The sequence below is a fragment of the Thermobia domestica genome, chromosome 4, assembly GCF_964235325.1.
Source record: "Thermobia domestica chromosome 4, izTheDome1.hap1.1, whole genome shotgun sequence".
Classification (NCBI taxonomy): domain Eukaryota; kingdom Metazoa; phylum Arthropoda; class Insecta; order Zygentoma; family Lepismatidae; genus Thermobia; species Thermobia domestica.
Window position 1 is genome coordinate 147,115,603 of NC_137457.1, and position 15,229 is coordinate 147,130,831.

Sequence of the window (15,229 nt, forward strand, 5' to 3'; positions counted from 1 at the left end):
CGTTTTAGACACATACATACTCTATTGAAAATGTCACTTACAACCCTTTTGCTTCTCGCTGTCTCAAATGTGATGAAGGTCTGACAGGATTGTTCAGTTCCAAATGTCAAAACCATTAGAAATTGATGTGCATCCGCAGTTTTGACATTAGGAATCTCAATCCATGTACTACCTCGTTTATTCGCCACACTTTTCAGGCTATTTCTCACCCCCTATTCAACCGATTTGCACCAAAGTTAAGGTTTAGGCTACTAGGGCTACCTAGTTTTGCCCTGTAAATTTGAAACAGATCGGTTGAATAGTAGTTGAAACAAAAAACCCTTAAACTGTGACGGATAATGGAGATCCTACTATACATGAATTGAGATTTCTAATGTCAACACTGGATACACATTAATTTATGATGATTTGGACATATGGAACTGAATAATAATAATAATAATATCTCTAAAACACACAGCTTACAACACATTTCTAAAAACATGATCAATAAGAAAAAATCATACTTTTTCTTTCTTCTTAACCCGGCAATTCCCATAGCGTTATTTATAAAGATTAAACATTCTCGCAAATAAAAGTTTTTATTTAGGCACTCCTTAATACATATTTCATATTATTTTGAGAAACTCATACCCCAGTACCCCGGTACCATGGTGTCACCTACAGGTGACACTGGGCAATACGTGTATAAACTAACAACATGCTAAACCTAATGAGAGTGAAAGTTCTATTGTAAAAGTATATATGGTTCTCGTGTATATATTTTGAATGCAACAAAAATTCAACCTATATAAGAGATTGCACACACATTACAACAAATATCCAGCATAAAACCAAAGCAGTTCATGAAACAGTTTGAACGCCATCAAACTGAGAGTTTGTTTGCCTTTTCTGCCAACCTTGCGTTCGGATTTGAAAAAAAAAATCATTGATTGGCATTATGGAACTTATACTAGCAATGCTGATGTAAGTCAACCTCGCACCTTCCACACATTATTCTAGTTCTCTTGTGGCAGAAACCGCATCTTCTTTGGGGACAATCCATACGGTCATGATCTTCAACACTTCCACTGTTTCGCTGTTCCAATGAAACTCTCGATGAAACAGGTGATGCGGGCATTCAATTTGAATCTTTCTTCTTTTCAATTCGATCATTCCTGTTCTATCAACTTTCGAAATTGGGAGTGGGGAGTGACAGTTAGATGCAATAGTAACTACACTATTATCATTCCACTTGACAATCGTAATGTCTTTGGTGCACTTGAAAGACATGGATCCTCGATTCATTTTCTTTAGCAGATGTGTGTCTTCGACAGGGCATTTTTGAGTTCTGTTTTCTCTAATAGTCCCTGTTCCACCAGTTTACGGTTTGAAAGTTCTGTTAGAAGGGGCAATGATGTAAAGAAGTTGATAAAATACAGATTATAAGGACCTAATTCACGAGGAAGACGTGATTCCATCTCGAGTACAACAGGAGTTCCCAAACCGAATTCGTCTTGCTTGGGTAAATGAGCAGATTTAGATCCTTGATAAGGCTCAAATATGATCAGGTATCCCTCGCGTGTAGCAGCAGACCACTCTTTGTAACCAAAGCGCAAAGGCTTGCCATGGATATGCTGTTTGGTGCCATGGCGACCAAAATAAGGAATCATGGTTTCATTTATAGATATATGAGAGGAACCTACTTTTTTGAAATTGTCAGTAAATTTCTTATTTAGAATTGTAAAATATGCCCTCATTTTCTGGGAGATTTAGGTTGTTTGACAGATGGACATATTTTTGAATTTCAAAAAATCGATTTTTCCTTATACTAGTTTCAACCATCTTGTTGTGAGTATCAGCCTTGATTTCCCACAACATACCTAAGTATTTTGGTGTGAGACAACCTGTTAAAAGCAGAATCGCAATATAAACCGTAATCTCATCTGTAGTTACGTCGAGCGCATGATTGTTTTGTGAAGCATACCTATTTGACATTTCACAAATGTGTTCAATAACTTCATCAGAAAAAACAGTTCAAAGCACGCCGTTGGAGAAGCTATCAAGTTCTTGTTATGAGAAACCACTTCATCTTTTACTCTCCGTCCACATTGGTTTGTGAATACCTCGTGTCTTCCGGACCACTCTCTACGTTCAGAGATAAAACTGGAATGTTTAGTCACTGATTTACTTGTTTTCTTCTTTTTCTTGTAAGGTACATCACCACTATTATAAATACTTTTCTCCCTGTCACCATATTTTGTGTGTTCATCTTCAACTTCTTGTGAAGTAATGTTTACTTCAACAGAAGACCTCAAAACTCTTGGCGGTAGTCGATTCATATCAACCACATCTTCATCTCCGCTGTCTTCTTCAGTGTTATAGTCATCTTCAGGAGGAATTAGAACTATTTCTTGTAGGTTAAGATCAGATTCGTTTTCTTCCAAACAGTCGAGAATTTCATGGAGCTTCAAGCTGAAAAAGGAGAGATTTTTTGAATAAAGTAATGTTGGAATCACTGTAACAAACAGTTATTTTGTATAAAATATCAGATGAATTCGAATCTCTAAAATTCCAAAATAATATGAAATACCTGTGGGATAAGTAGTTTTCTCAACTGAAGCAAGATATATATTCGGAACCAAACTCTGGCTGCTTTGGATTCGCACATATTCATTGGATATTAGGTTGAATGGAACCTGAGAAGTCTCTTTTAGTTGAGGATATCAAAGAAATGTAAACGAAATGAAATAAAAGCTCTACAAAAGGTGTATATTCCTTGCAAGAAAATTCTGCACCGAATGAAAACTAAATTTATTAGTTTATTGACGGTAAATATGACTAAATTTTTCTACCAATGTAGGAGGTAACTAATTGTGTAATTTCTTCTGTACAAGGGACAAAATATCATCAAACAGCAATCTTGACTTCTTATCTTTTATCACACAAGTAGACTAACTTTACCTAACACAAATAGTAATATAGAAGGTGGGCCTTTTTTTTTACTCTTTCTATTGCCACAAGTGAATAAGTTACGTACATCTTTCTCTCTTTCTCTCCCCCCCTCTCTCTCAATCTTTCTCTCTCTCTCTCACACACACACACACACACACGCGCGCATTCACACACATACACAGACACACAAAAGCACAATATTCCAGGTTATATGATAGTAGTGCTTATTACGTTTTTCAATACAAAAAGTAGCTCTATATCCCAGTGTCACCTGTAGGTGACAACGGAAATTCAACTGGTCATAAGATAAATTAGAGTTTAGATTTCTTTTCTACAAAACAAATATTATCCCTAACTGATACTTGAAGAAAAATACTATAACATTTATATTACACCCACTCACCTTCTGTGACTGGTAGAAGCGTCATTTCGGGCACACCTGCTCATCTTGTTAACATTCGGTGACGCCATTCTGGAAACATCAATGCAGAAGTTTGCACTAAATGGCTTTAGGGTTCTAGTGCCACTCATTTGTTTGTTTAAGGACAGTTCTTCACCCTTTGACAATCGAAACTAAGTTTCAATAAAAAGAAATTAAATTACATGCATTCAAAGTAGTGTCACCTGTAGGTGACACTGGGAACTGCCGGGTTAACTCCGCTTTTTTTTTTTTTTTTTTTTTTTTTTTTTTGACAGTGCTGAACTGGTCTCTAACCGCAACACTTTTCTTGGGTAAAAAAAAGTCGACGAATAAAAACTGGAAAACGATTATTATAAGTAAAAACAATAATGAAAATAAATTTATCCTTGTGACTGCTGCTTGATTTTTCACCATCACTATACATACAATTGTGTTGTAATGTGCATAATAATTTACAAGATTCTATATCAGATAAGTAAGACCACTGGGTTACTGTAACAAATAACTGATCAGGATAGACCCTAGGAACCCTAAGATCTTGCCATAGCGAAATGCATCACCACCCTCTCTCGAAAGCACACATTGGGGAACGTCAAAATATTGTGGTCTATTTGATTGGTCTGTACCAAGATTTTGGAGATTTCGCTTCTCCGAAAGTTCGTATTATCTACGGATTGGGGATTTGCATATCCAATTGACCACCTCTAGTCTTGTTGATGTCTATTCTTTTTAGTATTTGGATAGTAGCCTATTGAAGAGTATATATTCGCCTCTTAATGTGTGGTATATTTACCTACACACTAAGAAGCGAATATACAATAGCTGTCACGGAATAATTATATACGTAGTGCTACAGGAAAGAAACGGCAGCGCTTGCTCCACGAAAGGATAAATTTAAAGGCATACATTAAAAAGAAAACCGAGACGCGTTGGAAAAATTAAAAAAAAAAAAAAAAAAAACTCGAATGTAACTCACCCTTGTCAAAAAAAAAAACTACATGACTTTTAATGAGAAAAGACGAAACATGGCAGAAACAAAGAATGAAATGGAAAAATAAAGAATCATTGTACTTACAGTACTAAGAGGAATCCACTCATTTCGGCACTGGAATTTATTCATGTGCATTTACTGGTACCTTTTTCTTAATGAAATTACCGTACAACACGTGCTTCCATAAGTTTTATAGCTATCCATTATTGCGCTAGTATGCACAAACATACACACAAACACAAACACCCACATCACACACTCACACTCCAAACACACAAGCACAATGGGTTTTATTGACAGTGCAAAATTTAGGACAACATTTATAACTCCAATTTAAGACATCTTTACTTTGGAGGTGAAAAGTCGAAAAAGAAAGTACATCTTAAAATTAATTAATCTCTGAGGGATGAAAGCGAAAAAACATAACCATTAATTTGAATTCTATATTTATTAGTTATATGTACAATGTGCACATTTTTTCGTATAAAATATTATTCATACTATTTGTAATGCAGAAAGAAACACTAATTGTCCATATTATTTGTAATACAAACAAGAAATATGTAGACAATGCATATCTGTTGCTTATAATCTAAAACTTACAGAAATCTTTTAATAATATAAAATAAAAAGAATTAAATTTTCCTATTGATTTCGTATGAAGGAAACCACATTTCATAGTTATTAAAAGTACAGAAATGCAGCATCATATCAAAAAACCCTCACGTGCTTAAGTAGGTTAAAAAGGGGGACTGCGATAAGTATCCCACTCCGTCTATTATTTCAGTAGCAGTTTCTTCCATCTTTTAGTTTTCGAAAGAGATGCCTTTACACTGATTTCCAACAAAGCGAGGAGCAGCAGGTCAATATGTTTCGAGAATGCCAAATCCTTTTCATCCTCAAACAACAAGGCAGATGGAAGTGAATATCTTTCTAATAACGTTTTGAAGATTTGTCACAATTGTTCATTTGAAGATCTTTTAACAAAAGAGACACTGACCAAAGCTTAATACTTTACTTTATTTTAAATTATAATTTGTTACTGTTTCGGATATCTAGCATATCCTTCTTCAGATTATGAAGTAACAAATTATAATTTAAAATAAAGTAAAGTATTAAGCTTTGGTCAGTGTCTCTTTTGTTAAAACAATTAATCCAAAGCCATGAATAGTCTTACTATTGAAGATCTTATTGATGCTTTATTTTTACATACGACTATGTCTTTAAAACTAGTTTGCACAACGGGAATTTCGCCCTTTTCTGCGGTTGTTGAATTTCATCTCCAGCTCTTTGGAAACCAAGCATTGGAGAAAGGTCACTTTTCCTCCCAATGATGACAGATAGGAACACTGAAACAGAAAAATAAAAATAAAAATCATGAACAATCATAGTGCAATTTTTCAGGTAGAGAGAAAAAGGAAAAAAATAATTACAATACCTCATGTCTAACTACAATCAATATGCAATAAAACAATTGGTTACTGTACTCGATTGCATGAAGTCACTTATTCTCAATAATCCATTTTTAACGACCTTCCATACAGCGAAATTAAACTACCATTAATTAAAGTTATTCTGTAATACCTTAACTTTTGATTTTATTGCAGCTGTTAACTCTGATTGTTCAGGAGGATCAAAGAAGTTGGAAGGATATAAGACTTTATATATACACGTACATGAGAAATAATTCTGAAACGCTCATAGAAGGCTACATTACGTATGTGCTCATAATATAAAACGCCACTCCAAGACCAACTTTAGGATGTGAGCTAAAAGTGACGATCAAGTATATCGATACGATATCAAAACTGATGCAAAAAAAAAAAAAAAAAAAAAAAACTTTGAGTTTTATGTCCCACAATTATGTCGTCTAGGCTAAAGGAGACGGTGATGATGAAGAATGAATGAAATGGTGGGTTGAAGAAAGTGGGAGGAAACGGGAGAACCCCGACGAAACCCACGCACACGGTGTTTGTCCACCACAAAGTTCACTTGGCGGGGACTAGGATCATAACTGATGCAGACCAGCATGGTATGAAAGAAAGAACTTTCTAATAATAAAATAATATAGCTACTCATTTATGAAACACAACTAGACAACGATAGAAATTATTATCTTTCACTACTGCTACGTAACCTACAAAAAGAAGTTAAAATTCAGCATTTACATATCATGACAGAACTACGCTATCGGATGCAGCAATCTGATAAGCTGCATACAGTTGGAACTAAGCAGTAGAGGTATTCTTCTACTGTCATAAGAAATTTCATTCTGATTGGATACGATTTAGTAAGTTGAATATATGATGCAAGTCGAAACATGTATTAGCATTTCAAAATATGGCAAAAAATTAAGTGAAAATTACAAACAAAATGGTGTATAACTTTTATATTCCGAAAGATCCCAAACTGAGAGCATAACGCTGGCTCCCTCACTTGTTACTGGAGTATTTTAGAAAGTAAGACTTCTAGGACCAGAATTCTATCACAATCAGTAGGGTGAAAATAGTCACATTATTTGTTTCGGACAGTGTTAGAAGTTGTGGTAATAATAATAATAATAATAATAATAATAATAATAATAATAATAATAATAAAATATACTTCTCTTTGGTGAAAATTATATATTTTACCCCTCTGTTGAGAAATATATTTTCGGGAGGAGTACTTTTACCCATTAAAAAAAAAAAAAAAAAAAAAAAGCGCGAACACAATAACATGTGATATATTCCATATTAGAGCTTTCCTTATATATAAGTACTTAAGTCAAATAAAATAATTGCTGAAGTAATAAAAATCATTAAACAAGGAAATCTTTAAAAATCTAAAATAATAAATAAATAAATAGAGTGTATCTGAAGAAGACAAGGGTAGTTGCTGAAACAGTTACATTTAAATAAAATTGGCGCAGCTGTGGCTCGGTGATAGAGCGTTCACCTCTGGTGCTTGGGGCCAATGATTCGATCCCAGCTCACTTCAAGCGGCTTTTCTTGGAGTTCTCCAATTTTTTCCCACATTCTTCATTCCACCATTTAATTCACTTCTCATCATCACCGACTCCCTTAGCCTCAGTGCCTGATCGTGGAACGTTAAATCGAATACTTCATTTACATAAAAGTATTGCCTTGTTCAGCAATTATTTTATTTTAGTTAAGTACTAATAAAATTACTATTTTCTTTTCTTCTTGCTCGGCATTTTCTTACATGTGTATTATAAAATAACATGTCTAAAACTCACCTGTCACACATTCGGTGTGTAGGTCATCCTCCACAGTGATTATTTCTAGAGCAGCTCGACGAGCAGAAAGGGGTGAGAGTCACGGCTTCAAGTTCAGTTAAGAAAGATTCCGTGCTAGGTGGTCTGCTGATCAATTCATCATTTGCAGGAGCATTGGCCACACACTCTGGAAAGTGGGAGTACATGCAAGTCTTATCTTTGCAAATAACATGTATTTACAGCTAGGCCTATTACAACGACTAAATACATTTAACATGAAATGTAGCAGTTTAATTTCATGTAAACAGTAAAGTGAGCTTTTTATCATATTTTGTATTAAAAAAAAAAAAAAAAAAAAAAAAACTAAGAGCATATAGAAAGGAAAATGAGTTGGCAAGAAAATATCAGCCATAAATTTCACATGCTTTCTGTTCTGGATATTTTCAGCGTAAAGGACGGTGTGAGGAAGAAATATTTTACAAGAATACCATGCTACAAGAAAAACAATTACATCCCATTCATTCTGAATATACGTTTTCATAATTATCTTTAAAAGTTAAATTTAAATAAATTACAGGTCGTAATGAACAGAAAAGATTACCCTTGTTTTGGACATGCATTACCAATACTGGTACAATTTCGTTCGAAATTAAATTTATATATCAACCCAGAGTCCGAAATCGTGCTAATCTCAGTGCGGTAATGGTTACTTCTTAAATGGAAAGATACGTAAAATAAATATTGACAAACTTGTGGACAGATAGATTTTATGGATTATTGTCTGCCCGTTGTTAACAAAGCAGGGATCGGATTTGAGAACGCAAAATATCGCATCTTGAAAACAAAGAAAACTAATGACTACCTGCGTTTACGAAGGTGGACATTTTCTGAGCAAAGACACCAAAGCAAGTAATTTCTTGCTATGTACGACTTCATTTAAATTCTGCAATGTAAAAAAAAAAAAAAAAAAATCTTAAATTTATAATACAAGCTTGATAAAATCAAGAGCTCCAACTCTGGGATGGGTTTTATTAAAAAAATATATCCTACTCTGGGAGGGGCAGTCGTCACCTCTGGATCTGCCCCTGTTGTGTACACAGCTTCCTTCTGGCGGCAGCAGATATGTAAGCCCCGAAACAATGAGGTATGTTTCTTTTTACTGATGGGGCTGCAATGCCTCAGTGATAGGGCGTTCACTTCTAGTGCGTGGGGTCCCTGGTTCGATCCCAGATCGTGCCAAGTGGGCTTTGTGGTGGACAAACCATGTGCCTGGGTTTTCACGACATTCTCCCATTTTCGCCCACTTTCTTCATACCACCATTTTTCACTTTTCATTATCACCATCTTCCTTAGCCTCGGTGCCTTATCCTGGGGCGTGAAACTAAATATTTAATTTCATTTCTTTTTAATGATGAGGATGTGGTGTTCTACTTGAAAGCAGGTTTTTGACACAAAGAGACTTCCCTTGTTATTGCACGCATAAATATTAGGGGGATATTCCCTATGTCAATAGCTCGCTAAAATACATCTGACTGGGACCACCACCGGCCCCCAACCACGGACCATTAATAAGACATTTGGTTTCCTTTGAATCGTTTTACGATTAGCAGTGGAACTTATAATAATGTAGTCATTAGAAGATACTTAACCGAGTTGGAATATATTTTCTTGAAATTTAGTGGCAACATTGATCAGTATCCATCATCACATGCTGGCACAGGAGCCTAGAATGCGATGGAGCTCTCTACTCAATTAATGAACAAAATATTCGAACACTGTCGAACGAATAAAACCCGTTACATTATTATGATTCTCACACCCAATTCTGTGGCACAGCTACGGTAGCCAAGTGTCTTGTGAGGGTACGTAGGTGCGACAGGACGGTGGTCGCAGTTTGAGAGTGCTCTCAACTGGGGTAATATCCTCCCACTGATTATGCACATATACAATGAGAGCACTACTTTAACAAACGAGTCTATCAACTATACATCGATTTTGTGGATTTTTTCACTAGATTTAAGGCACTAGTGTTACAAAAGGCTAAACAAAACATAACTGAGTGAGCCAAGGGGTTAGAACTTCCATCGGTCAGAACTTTGAAGTCATACACGATTTATACCAGCTGGCCACTAAAATGCAGGAATGCTATATAACCGAGTCAGTAGGAGCACAGCAAGAGGGCCCGAGCAGCAGCGACGGGACGCGTTCGTAGGGAGCAGGCGCGTCAGCGACGGGAAGTACACGTATAAACGAGGATCGTGGAAGAGCACACTTACATATACGATACTTTCACTGATCACTTATGCTGTGCACTGACAGTAATTGTTTTTTTTTTTCACACCCATTCCTTCACGAAAAATGTTTCTCATAATATTTTACCTACATATTTTCTATTTGGTAGAACCGTGTGCTCGAGTGAAGCAGAATTTTGAGTGATGGTGAAAGCATTGTAAGCGTAAGTGTGCTTTTCAACTATCTTTGTTTACGTGTATAGTCTCCGTCGTTGACGTGCCTGCTCCCTACGGACGCACCCCCTCGTTGCCGCTCGGGCCCTCTTGTTGTGCTCGTGTCCGGACTCGAATAGAATGCATTTGTGCTTTTTAGTGGGCACCTAGCAAAAGTTCGTTCGTGTTTTATGCACTGTGCTTAATATGCCATACGTCTACCCTGTATTTATACTAACCCCCGTGAAGTAAATCTGCAACTAGTAATGGAGCTCCTCACTTAGTGCATGAAAGCTCTAACCTAACCTGAAAATGTAATGTGTCAAAATTTGGTAGAACCGTCTGTTCCAGTAACGCCTCCAAAAGCATACACTTACTGTCATCTCGGCGTATGAGGCCCGGGTTCGATTCCCGGTGGGAGCTGATGTTCGGATTCACGTTAATCAGTAGGCCCACGTCTTATATAGTCTTGCTGCTAAACAGGACGTTAAACTCAAAATCAACTCAACTTACTGCCATCTCGTTCTTTGCTTGTATCCAGCCGTCTTTCGCCTTGGCAAATAGTTCCACAATGCGTGCAGCTTTATTATACGGATCAATTGTATAAGTAGTAGTAGTAGGAACAGGTTAGAAGACCCGCGGAGGTTGGTTGCTTCTGTTCTCGACATGAAATGGGCAAATTAAAGACTTGTCCAATTTTTTCCATACATTTTACACTCCGTATAGTAAAACTGCACCCCAGAATGACATACTTTCCCATGCATACTCACTCCCATATACGGTTTATTAAGTTTAAACACAAACATTATCATTTTACTACCTTCACTATTGATATTTTATATAGTATTCTACCTAAAAATATTTAATTTGGTAAAGGTGTCTGCTAAAGTTAACCTAATGGAGGTATCCTCGTTCTTTCTACGGTATTTTAATACACTCTAATAAGAAACAATAGGCAACGCTGTATGAGAGAAGCTAATACTCAATCTGCTGAATTTTACACAGAATATACCTAGATAGGAATTATACTTACTTGTCTTAAAGCTGACTTCTTCACTTAAACACAGAAAACCATCATAACACCACAAAGTTCCATGGCAATTCTGAAATGGCTCACGATTCCCAGCATGCGCTGCTCAAACTGCAGTTACAATACAGGGAACGTCCGCGCTTGCAGCACTTAAAAAAGACGTCTATTTTTGGTGATGTTCGACACGTGATTCTTTGTACCATTCTGGTACGTGATAAACACGTACAATTTAGGTCATTTTTCACACGTCATTTTTGTTACCATTTTGGTACGTGATAAAGACGTTCCAAATTTTCAAAAGACGTCATTTTGAATTCGAACCCCAAAAAAAGACGTGTTAATGACGTGACTGTGCTACCTGGGAAACCGAGTCCACAGACTTTAACAAACTTCACTATAAGTGAGCTAATATAGATATATTAATGCGAACGCTTAAAACAGCCCTCCCTCGACTGAAACGAGTTGACTTATAATATGCACCGATGCTGCCTGTGAATAGTGAAAAACTTTTTAGTGCTTTGTTCTACTTCCTTAATAGTGCTACTAAAAGTCAAATTTTTCAGTGTTGCCAGTGTTATTAGTGATTTGCATGTGATTCTTCAGTGTTGCCAATCCTCTCATTAAGCAACTAACACTTAGGCTTATTTTTTAAACAAGCTCGGGGGTGTAATATCGTGCGTGATGTGGTAAACAAACAATTCTACTGGCCAGTGTTTACAAACACAAACACGTGGTTCGGCAAGAAGATTTCACACCAGAGGTATCTACAATCACGTGAAGACGTCGGCTTCTGTCCCCTCCCACGAAGCAGAAGAATACAGCGGAACAGCAGCGCCAACACCGCATAAGGAGCACTAGAAATTTGACTATAATACGGCAATTCTTTACCAGTTTTTGGTGACCCTCTTACTGTTTAGCACGGAACATTAGGGGTAACCTAATCCCAGGTCTCTAGTCTGCTACGGGACTAGGTCTATCCTATCTCGTAGTTAGGCTGCTATAGCGTTCTGTCTCAGAATCCTAAGCACAGCCACTTAGCCTGCTACGGGGCTCTGTTGGCCACTTACTCTCCTCTGCTTTCTATGCACTATTGGTTCCCTAACTCCCATATGCTTAGCCTGTTACGGGCTCTGTAGAGGTCCTGTGTGCGTCCTTACGTTCAAAGAATACCTATAACTAACCTTATATACCAGAGAAGTTATTTGTACAGTATTCTGCAAAAAATACTTTTGTAGTGAAAATTTTTATAATAAATACCGGTAGTGTGTGTCTAGGTCTTAGGCCATAGAGAGAGAGAGATAGAAACAGAGAGAGAGAGTGGGTGTCTATTCCGGACACTCTTTTTATTAAGGCTCTACCTATACCTATACGAGACAAAGTTTGACAATATACTTTTCATCTAAATGATTGTCAACGCTTGGAATAATACAAAATTTTTACTTTGGAGGAGGGGCACATGGACCGTAGCAGTCCGACTCACCGACGCTTTGTTATCTCGACCACTGTGGAACATGTGCTAGTAATCTGTGTGAATGCTCAAATTCCACGATTGCCAATATGCATTCTTTTTATTAAACCATTTCATAGTGAACTATTATGTGAAGAATCCATCAGCTACAGACTGATCTGCAACACTCATTTAATTATAATTACAAGTTCATCGTTCTCACGAAAATGAACAAAGTGGTACTAGAAGTATTGAATGTACCATAACTGTATTTGCATCAAGTATTAAAATATAAATGTAATCTTCTTACTAAATGTTAAAAAATGCCATCCAGAGACATCGCAAGTGGGTTTTCCCGGATGTTGGCTGAAGCGAGGAGAGTGTGCTTGGCGTTAAGAGAGTGATGGACGAAAAGCCTACGTTGGTCGAACTTATTTATGTTCTAGTATGTAAATGACTACCAATAATTATTAAGTTTATTGTGTGATTATATCTACAGCCTCAACAGGAAAACTGAACAGAATGTTCTTTATACTGTTTTAAAAGTGCAACATTCTTGGAGCTAAAAACCAAACTTGTTGCTAACCCAAAATGAAGATAAAATTACTTATCACAAGATATAAATATATATAAAATTAAAACAAAAGACCTATACTAAATAACACTATATATGTAATAAAAATATTAAATTTTACTATTGTCTTTGTTGGGGCAACATGTAGGAAGAATAAATATGATTAATATAATTTTCTATTCCAACATTAGTAATTCTTATTCACATGGCTACTATGCCCATGTTCAAATAACAGATAGCTTAGGTCCGTAATTCGGGTGTTGTCAAATTACTATAGCGTAAGTGTTCGAGCAATAGCGGTCTCGACTCGGGTTTCCGTTTTATTGTGCCATTAAATTAATAGCTACCGTCTCCTTTGGGTGCTTGCTTCCAGGATAGTACTTAAAGAAACAGTTAATAGAAAACCTGGTTCAGAGATCGTGTTCTGTTCAAGCGCAAATTAGCAATGATAAAATAAGTGATATTTCAGAGGTAGCCTCAGCAATTCGGAAATTCAGGTTTAACAATATTTACTTTTGTACACAAACCTGCGTATATATATCTGACCAGCTGCTGATTCCATAAGTATTCGCATACACACAAAATAAAAAGAGAAAATTAACTTCGACGAGTTCCTATATACCGAATGTGTGCGATATATATATATATATATATATATATATATATATATATATATATATATATATATATATATATATATATATATATAGTTAAAGAAAGGATACTAATAACACACAAATTTCTACTTGATACGGAATGAATGCTTGAGCGATCGAACGAATATAAAACACTTAATTTGCAACAGAAAGAGAGAATATATATATATATATTCCCCGCTTATGTATTTTAAATATATAAAATGGATATTTGAAATATATACTGTTACTACTTTCCGAGAAGGTGAAATAATGGAAAATTTACCTCAAAATTATAGGGAATGGTGAAAATTCTTTAAGTTAGACAATGGTATTTAATTGTATAGAGATTTTAATTTCCTCGACTCATGGAAAACGTCTATCCCTAGGTGTTTTGTGGAAAAGGTGATTGTTGCTTATCGTGATCAATTTCATCACCTATGTACTGACAAAACAGTAAGATTTATTTCGAAGTCGTCTATTGGAACAAAGTTAGGCCTGATGTAAATAAGCATATTAGGGATTGTATTAAGTGCATGCAATTCACACCAGGTCAATATCCACTCGCTCGTTTGTTGTCTTGTAATGATTATTCGCATCCTAGGTCATTGTTAGCAATATATATTCTGGGACATTATCCCACAGCAGAATGTGGCGCTCGTTTTGCATTAGTTAGGTAGATGAATTCACGAAATCTGTATTGCTACCGCAGTTCTTTAATGTTTATTTGACATTTATATGCATCACCTAGGTTTCGTGGAAGCCGCACTCACTGATAACGGCCAAGTATTTCACAGTGAAACATCTCTCTATAAGATGCAGAAACATTATATTAAAGTACATCACACCACACCCTATAACACTCATTCTAATATTACAGAACGATCTAATAAAGAAATCCTCTCTACTCTTAGGTTGAGAAGTCACTCACTCCAGCAATTAGCTGAGAATTTAACCCAGGCAGTTTTTTTTATCATAATTACTCCATTACAGGGAGCCTAGGAGTTTTTCATGGCAGTACATATCTTATTCATTTTTCTCGTCTCATTTTTAAACATTTTGGTTTACCGCTTTCGTAATATTTTGATGAAGATGGTATTAATTGGTCGAAAAAATTGCTCATGGCAGACCACCGTAGAAAGGCGATTGTTCAGAAAAGAAACAAGCTTTGGAATCAAACACAACAGCAACGACGTCTGGTAGACCAAGGTGACTTAGTCTTTTTAAGACAGTGTAATGATAGTAATTTACTGAGAAAAGAAGTCTCGAGATTTTTCGATATTTACCGAGGCCCTTTTCTTTGCGCAAAAGGCCTGGATAACCGTGTTGCTGAACTTATTGATACCATTACAGGTGAATATGTAGATCTGCTTTCTATGGACAGGGCAAGACTTTGTAATCTGACACCTGAAACCCGCAAAATTTGGTTAACTCTGGTAAAAAGGCAATTCCCAGAACATCTTTTATGAGATTTGAATTTTGTAACACCTGACACCCCGAATAATCTTACTTCTCTTAATCCTAGTGCGAAATTTC

General features: G+C 36.1%; 1 protein-coding gene and 1 long non-coding RNA gene across 2 annotated transcripts; both read right to left on the reverse strand.

Annotated features, from left to right (window-relative positions):
* Window positions 1–570: 570 nt before the first annotated feature.
* Window positions 571–3,584, reverse strand: LOC145683376 (uncharacterized). Its single transcript, XM_081754709.1, has 2 exons — window positions 3,338–3,584; window positions 571–2,454 (listed from the first exon to the last, which is right to left on the reverse strand). The coding sequence occupies exons 1-2, from the start codon at window positions 3,463–3,465 to the stop codon at window positions 1,932–1,934; spliced, it is 651 nt and encodes a 216-aa protein (XP_081610835.1). The 5' UTR covers window positions 3,466–3,584; the 3' UTR covers window positions 571–1,931.
* A 1,966-nt stretch (window positions 3,585–5,550) lies between these two features.
* Window positions 5,551–11,138, reverse strand: LOC145683377 (uncharacterized). Its single transcript, XR_014131066.1, has 3 exons — window positions 11,041–11,138; window positions 7,585–7,750; window positions 5,551–5,695 (listed from the first exon to the last, which is right to left on the reverse strand). It is a non-coding gene; the product is annotated as an uncharacterized LOC145683377 (long non-coding RNA).
* Window positions 11,139–15,229: the final 4,091 nt, after the last annotated feature.

Excerpts from the sequence above, each read along its gene's own strand:
- LOC145683376 (XM_081754709.1), bottom strand. The coding sequence starts at position 3,465 with ATGAGTGGCACTAGAACCCTAAAGCCATTTAGTGCAAACTTCTGCATT. Across the intron at positions 2,455-3,337 it reads GCTTCTACCAGTCACAGAAG|CTTGAAGCTCCATGAAATTC; the intron begins GTGAGTGGGTGT and ends CTCCTTTTTCAG.